The 8,043-nt window shown below is 45.2% G+C and overlaps 1 protein-coding gene across 1 annotated transcript; it reads left to right on the plus strand.

Annotated features, from left to right (window-relative positions):
• The first annotated feature begins 1,492 nt into the window (after nt 1-1,492).
• LRRC8A (leucine rich repeat containing 8 family, member A) lies at nt 1,493-7,519 on the plus strand. The gene is given in 3 exon segments (XM_010190966.1): nt 1,493-2,808; nt 2,810-3,635; nt 7,030-7,519. Coding segments are annotated over 3 exon segments (2,418 nt in total). The 3' UTR covers nt 7,306-7,519.
• The last annotated feature ends 524 nt before the right edge of the window (nt 7,520-8,043 follow it).

Raw genomic sequence — 8,043 nt, forward strand, 5'->3', positions numbered from 1 at the left:
GATTGCATGAATTTACTGGTTGATACATTAACAAGTTTAATGGTTTTATTGTTGTAAGCAGCAAACTGGAGAACAGAGTTCTGTATTTAGTGTCTCTAGGGAATGTGGTGCTTTCTGAGTTTTTGTGTTAGGAAGGGCTTCCTTTGCGTTTCTGTGCTGGAAGTTCATTTGAAATACAAACTTGAATTCTACCCAAGTAGGTGGTGTGGACACCCCACTTGTCAAAAAAAGCTTTCTCCCAGCCAGTGGCTTACAGAAACCTGCAGTCAACCCTGCAGTCCCTCAGGACTTGTTGGGACTGTCTGTACAGATGATATCTTACAGGTTGGGGAAACGTGATTGAATTTCTGCTCTTCCTCCTTTACAATTGAATTTGTGGGAGTTTCAGAATGACTGAAAGGTTAGTAACTTTGCTAGCAAGTCTGATGTGATAGTACCGCTTTTTCATCATAGTTATAACAGGTTACAGTGACTTCATGCTCTTGGCTTGTGTTGCCTGTCAGATGGGGGAATTTGGGGAGCTCAGTTATCCGTGGATCAGTCAGGCTTCAGGGCTTTCTGGGGCTTGTGAAAGAACGTGCTCCAAGTTTCATCTGGAAATCTGAAGGACAGGACAAGCGCTGCCATAAGGCTTCTGCTTCCCAGAACCTTTTGATTTCCTTTGTGACACTTAAATCCCAGCTGAGATGAACTCTAAGTGGGAGTGGTTGGTCAGGGAAGTGAAGTCTTTTTTTAAGTAAGACAAAGAGCAGCTGTTAGAAGATTTCAGTACTGAATATATAAGATCAGAGGGCAAGTAACTAATCTTTCCTTGGAGAACTAATGCAAAGGGCGGAAGCCAAAACTCCTTATGTGGAAGGAAAAGTCATTATATCAGGCAACTTTGTTCTCTTTTTTCTGGCTTGCTTTATAAATTTGATGTTGAGTTGCATCAATTAAGTGGTTCTAGGAAATATAACTGTATTGTATGTAAATCCTCTTTTCTTTGCCCTTGCAGTTTGAGAACCACACAAATGTAGAATTATTATTTTCTAGCTCAGTAAAAACAATGAAAAACTCATGACAACTGTGCTCTGTGTGTGGATTTTCTCTTCGAACCATGCTGGCAAATTCCTTCCTCCCTGAAATAAAATCCTTGGGTAATTCCAATTACTGATCTGGCAGGCTAGTTTAAGTTGGTCCTGTGAGCTTTATTGAAGTGTGAATGTCTTGCCCCACAGACTGCTAATGATAAGTACCAGTTCTGATGGTTTGTGACAATTCATTTGTCAGGGAAGACAACAACAAACTAACTTCACAGCTTCAGCTGTAGCAAATTACTCACAGGAAGCTTCATTCATTTGTCTTAAAATGACTTGAAATTGGGCCTCAAGTAACCCCAGTCTTGCTGTGCCAGCACTCAACGTGAGTTTCCTGATGTCCCCTTGAAAAGCAGAACAAAACACTTTAAGCTAGTAATAATGCCTACTTCTGGTTTTCTTTCAGGTGAATCATGATTCCAGTCACTGAATTGCGCTACTTTGCTGACACTCAGCCAGCCTACCGCATCCTGAAGCCATGGTGGGACGTCTTCACAGACTACATTTCCATAGTGATGCTGATGATTGCGGTGTTCGGAGGGACGCTTCAGGTCACCCAGGACAAAATGATTTGTTTGCCCTGTAAATGGGTTACCAAAGACTCTTGCAATGACTCAGTCAGAGGTTGGACAGCTGTAACCCCAGAGCGTACCTACTATAATTCTAGTCTTGTTCCCTCTACTGATACAGGGCCTACAGGGATCCGATATGATTTGGACCGGCACCAGTATAACTATGTGGATGCGGTGTGCTATGAGAACCGTCTTCACTGGTTTGCCAAGTATTTTCCTTATCTGGTGCTGCTACACACTCTCATTTTCCTGGCTTGTAGCAACTTTTGGTTCAAATTCCCAAGGACCAGCTCCAAGCTGGAGCATTTTGTGTCTATTTTGCTTAAGTGTTTTGACTCTCCGTGGACAACGAGAGCATTATCTGAGACAGTGGTGGAAGAGAGTGATACCAAGCCAGCGTTTGGGAAAATGAATGGCTCCATGGACAAGAAATCCTCCACGGTCAGTGAGGATGTGGAAGCCACTGTTCCCATGCTGCAGAGAACAAAGTCTCGCATTGAGCAAGGGATTGTGGACCGGTCTGAGACTGGCGTCTTGGACAAAAAAGAGGGTGAACAGGCCAAAGCACTTTTTGAGAAAGTGAAAAAGTTCCGCACGCATGTGGAAGAGGGAGATATAGTTTATCGCCTGTACATGAGACAGACCATCATCAAAGTGATCAAGTTCATTCTCATCATCTGCTATACTGTATACTATGTCAACAACATCACGTTTGATGTTGACTGTAAAGTGGACATTGAGAGCTTGACTGGCTACAGGATGTACCGCTGTGCTCATCCTTTGGCTACTCTCTTCAAAATCTTGGCATCTTTCTACATCAGCCTGGTGATATTCTATGGCTTGATCTGCATGTACACACTCTGGTGGATGCTGAGGCGATCACTCAAGAAATACTCCTTTGAGTCTATCCGGGAGGAGAGCAGTTACAGTGACATTCCTGATGTGAAAAACGACTTTGCTTTTATGCTCCACCTGATTGATCAGTATGACCCCCTGTACTCCAAGCGCTTTGCTGTCTTTCTGTCGGAGGTGAGTGAGAACAAACTGCGGCAGCTGAACCTCAACAACGAGTGGACTTTGGAGAAGCTGCGCCAGAGGATCACCAAGAACTCCCAGGATAAGCTGGAGCTGCATCTCTTCATGCTGAGTGGCATTCCACCTCATTGAGCTGGAGGTCTTGAAGCTGGAGCTTATCCCTGATGTCACTATTCCCCCAAGCATTGCTCAGCTCACCAGCCTTAAGGAACTGTGGCTCTACCACACAGCTGCCAAAATTGAGGCTCCAGCCCTTGCCTTCTTGAGGGAGAATCTGAAATCTCTCCACATCAAGTTCACAGACATCAAGGAGATTCCTCTTTGGATTTATAGCCTGAAGACACTGGAGGAGCTTCATCTGACAGGGAATTTGAGTGCCGAGAACAACCGGTACATTGTGATAGATGGGTTGAGGGAGCTGAAGAGGCTGAAGGTGTTAAGGCTGAAGAGTAACCTGACCAAGCTGCCCCAGGTGGTGACGGATGTTGGTGTGCATCTTCAGAAGCTTTCCATCAACAATGAGGGCACCAAGCTCATTGTTCTCAACAGCCTTAAGAAAATGGTCAACTTGACGGAGCTTGAGCTGATCCGCTGTGACTTGGAACGCATCCCTCACTCTATCTTTAGCCTCCACAACCTGCAGGAGATAGACCTGAAGGACAATAACCTAAAGACCATTGAGGAAATCATCAGCTTCCAGCACTTACATCGTCTCACTTGCCTTAAGTTGTGGTACAACCACATTGCCTACATCCCCATGCAGATAGGCAACCTAACCAATTTAGAGCGCCTTTACCTGAATCGTAACAAGATAGAGAAGATCCCTACCCAGCTCTTCTATTGTCGAAAACTTCGGTACTTGGATCTCAGCCACAACAACCTGACTTTCATACCGCCAGACGTTGGACTTCTTCAAAACCTGCAGAATCTAGCAGTGACAGCCAACAGGGTAAGTGAGCAAGGAGCTGAGCGTTCCTGTGTGAGTAAAAGTCAGTCTGGCACTTCTGTTATCTGCGTGATTAAACATGGTACAGTGGTGTGTGAAACACTCCTGGCACTGCCGTTCTATTTAAATTCTCAAGCTTTTGTTTCTCTTTGAGGGGTTTATCCAAGGCAAAACATCACAAATAACTCCAGGGGCAGGAGTCTTTCTCAGAACAGTCCTTGTTCAGTAGCACTTCCTCACTTAACAGTGAAACTGCTTATAAGTGGCAATTGGAGGCTGTTCAGAAATCCTGCCTGCCAGTTGTTTCTCTGCAGTTGGAAGCTTGTAGTCTCTACATTGACATCAGTTTTGGGCTTAAAATGGAGATCAGAGAAACTCTAGTCTTAATCTAGAGCTAGGCATTTAAGCCTATGTACTTCAGCCATGTACGTGTCCTAGATGGCTGCTGCCACAGTCTGTGTGTGTGGCTTACAGCTTTGCTTGTGGTACATTGCATTTCCAGAGAATGCTCCATAGTTTGGTTTCATTTTTTGTGAGAAATTAGATGGGGGCAGCCTTACAAAAAATGCTTCTTAAGCTCTCACTTTTAAAATGCATTGTCTTGTTTCACAAAGGTGATGTTGGAGAGAGCAGAGCAATCTTCTGCCGTGTTCCTTACTCAGAGCAGAATAAACCTGGTTTATCAATTGGCAGTCAGTTAAGTGTGCAAGTGTGAACTGTGGCAATTCCTTGGCTTTCAGAAGGCAGGAAATACGATGGTACGTTGCTATGCCTCAGTATGGCTGTGGGTTTCCTTGTGTAATCCTGGATGGGTTAAGTCTAAGCCTTAAGTGTTTAAGTCTAAGGGCAGGGTGACCAAGTGTGCTATGCTGCCCGATTACCACCTCTTTCTTGGCTTTGGTTTCTTGCCTTTGTGTTGGAGGCTGTTTATTTGCTTAAAGCAAACTGTACCCATGTTTTTTCCTGAATCTTTGTTCTCGTGCTTGGGATTAAGGAGACTCAGTTTACCCTGTATCACAAAGATCAGTCTGACCGCACAGATGGGTGTGCTGAGATGTGCTGAGCTGAATGTCTCGTTGAAGCTTTTACTCATTCTGTCTGCAAATTCCTGGGAGGTTCTTTTTCTCTTGGAGTTTATTACCACCTGAAGTTGCAAAAGGCTCTGACATAACTACAAATTGCAGACAGATCTAATTAGTGGCTTCTGGGTTCTTCTGGGAACATGCAGTGGAGTTGTCCTGGAGCAGTCCTAGTTTTCATCGCCATATATCAAGATCCTTACTGGTGTTGGCAAGATGTGTTCATAACTGAGCACTGTCAAATTGCCTGTGAGAGGCAGACAGCGCAGCTCTACTATGGTTTGGCTTTTCACAGCAGAAATAATCTCAAGTATTTAATTGCTTGTATTAATAGTATTTAATTGAAATGCAGTTCAGTGTTACACAGGGTTTCTAAAATTCCAGCCAGCGTTTTGAAGTTGGTGTCTGAGAGCTGAAGTCTGTGTGGTGCCACTGAAGTGTAGCAGCCGTTCAGCTGTCCCAGTTTAAGAGCTGCTCACTCCACTTTCCCAGCACTAACAGACTGGAAGGCTGTGCATCTGTTTGGATGGGTGGCTTGAGCTCTGGTAAACTTCATGGTATGCACACATCATTTCCTATTATGTTAAAACCCAAAATATTTTCTCAGGGCAAATGGGGCTGATGTGGACAGTTTCTGAGGGTGGCATTAAGCAAGGATGAGGGAGTTTGAAATATTCTTAAGCCACTGTTCAGAACTTGGGTAATTCTGTACCATTTGTCTTCTGGCAGCCTTCGTAGCACAGCTTCCCGAGGGTTAATTTGTGATGTCCTCTGCAGTCTTGGGGTGGAGCCTCTCTTGGATGGAAAGGAGTGAGAGGCAGCTCCATTTTCTGCAGCACAGCGTGGCACCACCCATTTCTTCTGAAAAAACGCTAATGCAACAGGAAGGCTGGAGCAGCCTTGGCTCCAGTGTGTTCTGAAGCAAGAGGTGATGAGGACCCAGAGAAACAGCTGAGCTGTTTGAATCCTCTGCAGGCTCCTGGGCAAGGCCACAGTTGCCCCAGGGCTCTGACAGCCTGGTTACTTACAGTAAACAGTGACTGCAAGAAACACAGGGACTGGTAGGCTGGCATTTCCCAAGGCCAGGAATTATCTTGAATGTGCTCTCATGGCTCAGCAGCCTGAGCAAAAAAAGGTCTGGAGTTGGCTGCTACCAGTGTACTGTTCTGGGAAGCAGGCTGCATAACACATTGCTTCCTTCCTAAACCAATACTTGTCCTTTAAATAACACTATTATTTTCAAGAGTCTGTGATCATTTGATTGCATGTTGCTGTTTGCAAAACACTCGATGGCAGCAGTAACAAAGACTGAATTGAGCTGTCTTTATTTGGCCTTGGCCTTTCCCTGGGTTTCATCTCATTCAGAACCGATTACAGCCCAGTTTAACCATGAATTATATAATGCATAACTTTCAGTTTTAAAAAGGGCATGGTTGCATTTAAAGGCAAATGATAGCCTCCAAGATGACACTCTGAATTAAGGGGAGAATGCTGAATTGCTACGTTCAGTTCATAGCCTAGTGTTCGTTAAGCCTTAGCCATATTGTTTTCCTAGAAATTCTTTTGGAGGACTAGACTGTTAAAAGGCTTTAATAGAAATAAGCCTGATTAAATTAGTGACTCATGGATACATGAAGGTGGTGGTAGCAAAGCTAACAGCTGGTGGCTTCATTGTTTGCCTTTTTTTAATTGTTGTATTTTGGCACTGTCAAAACCCCCCTGTTTGGAGCCTAGAAAGTCTTTGCAACATTTCAAAGCCCTGCAGAAATTATGGAAGAACAGTCCCAGTTCTCAGGGCCTGGAGATCGTACCCACGTATCCTCTGTGCTTATTACAGCAGAACTGAGAGTGGTGACTAAATCCAGTCTTTGTGGTGGTCAGTGTGACACCAGTTGTGCAATGGCTACCTAAAGCAAGGGGGCTGTGATCCAGTGATGGTATAAAGGGTTTGGGATGGAAAGAAGCTAATACTGGTGGGAGTATGTGACAGTATAGGCCAGCTGTGAGTGGGTTACTGGTCCTCTAATCCTGTCCTTGGTCATGTCTTTCTGCTTTAGCCACCATAATTGGTGATTTCTTGTAACTAATGCAGTGGAGTGTCTGAAGAGGAATCCATACAATCACGGTGTAGTGACTTCCTGACTTTTACTTTGGGAACAGCCCTTATGGTGGGAAGCAGGAGCTCCCTCAAGTGAGAACTGGGTGATAGAAAACAAGTGCTTTGTACACCTTAAAGCACTCTGTGGGCTTGTTGGTCTCTCATGTGTCTTTTTTGCTAGTGACTTTGCCTATGATTGATTGCTTCCTTTTTCTCCCAGATTGAGAGTCTCCCACCAGAGCTGTTCCAGTGCAGGAAGCTGAGAACCTTGAACCTGGGAAACAATGTGCTGCAGTCACTTCCATCCCGGGTTGGAGAGCTGACCAATCTGTCGCAGATAGAGCTACGAGGGAACCGCTTGGAGTGCCTGCCTGTGGAGCTGGGAGAGTGTCCTCTGCTGAAACGCAGTGGGCTTGTGGTGGAGGAGGACCTGTTCAACACGCTGCCCTTGGAAGTCAAAGAACGGCTGTGGAGGGCAGACAAAGAGCAAGCTTGAGCCCCTGAGAAAAGGCAAAAGCCTCTGACCAACTAGAAGGAAACAAAAGGCCATTCCAGTCCCTTTTCCCCAGATCCTTCCCTTTCTCCCCTCCGATCACTACCAGACTAGCCAAGGAGTCCCTGAACAAACATGACTCTGAATGAGGCAGCTTCTTGCATCAGCTGCAGTATGGGGGAAGCTTGGGATCAGAACAAGGATCACGACAGATCAGTCTGCCTCCAAGCAAGGGCCGGTGGGAGTAAGAGGTGTTGCTGCTGTTCTGGACAGGAAGTGGGGTGAGGTGGATGGTGCTGGTGAGAAGAAATGACCTTTGAATGGAGGAGAAAATGAAATGTGGGGATTGCTGCATTGCTCCAAATGGGGCTTATATGTGTCAGGGACTGAGAGCATCCAATGTCCTACAAGCAAAGATCAAGAGACTAGGAAACCTCTTGAACCTCCATCTCTTTCTGTGACACCTGGCACTGGTCCTGTCTGGCTCAGAGATTCAGTCAGTGAGGTCCCACTGGGGTGGGATAGGATACAGACAGCTGATTTTATCTAGATGCTGGCATTAGGGTTTGGGGATAAACTTATCTCAGACATCAGCTTGAATGCAGGCTCTTTTTGTTTGGTTGGTTGTTGTTTTACTAATTGTCTTTCCCTTTTGCACTTCACACCTTCTCCTCTGCCCTTGGAGAAGGAACCAACTCCCCCCTAAACTCATTGAAGATTGCACTATTTTAACAGTTTCAA

This window comes from Mesitornis unicolor, unplaced genomic scaffold, assembly GCF_000695765.1.
Source record: "Mesitornis unicolor isolate BGI_N332 unplaced genomic scaffold, ASM69576v1 scaffold23378, whole genome shotgun sequence".
Classification (NCBI taxonomy): Eukaryota; Metazoa; Chordata; class Aves; order Mesitornithiformes; family Mesitornithidae; genus Mesitornis; species Mesitornis unicolor.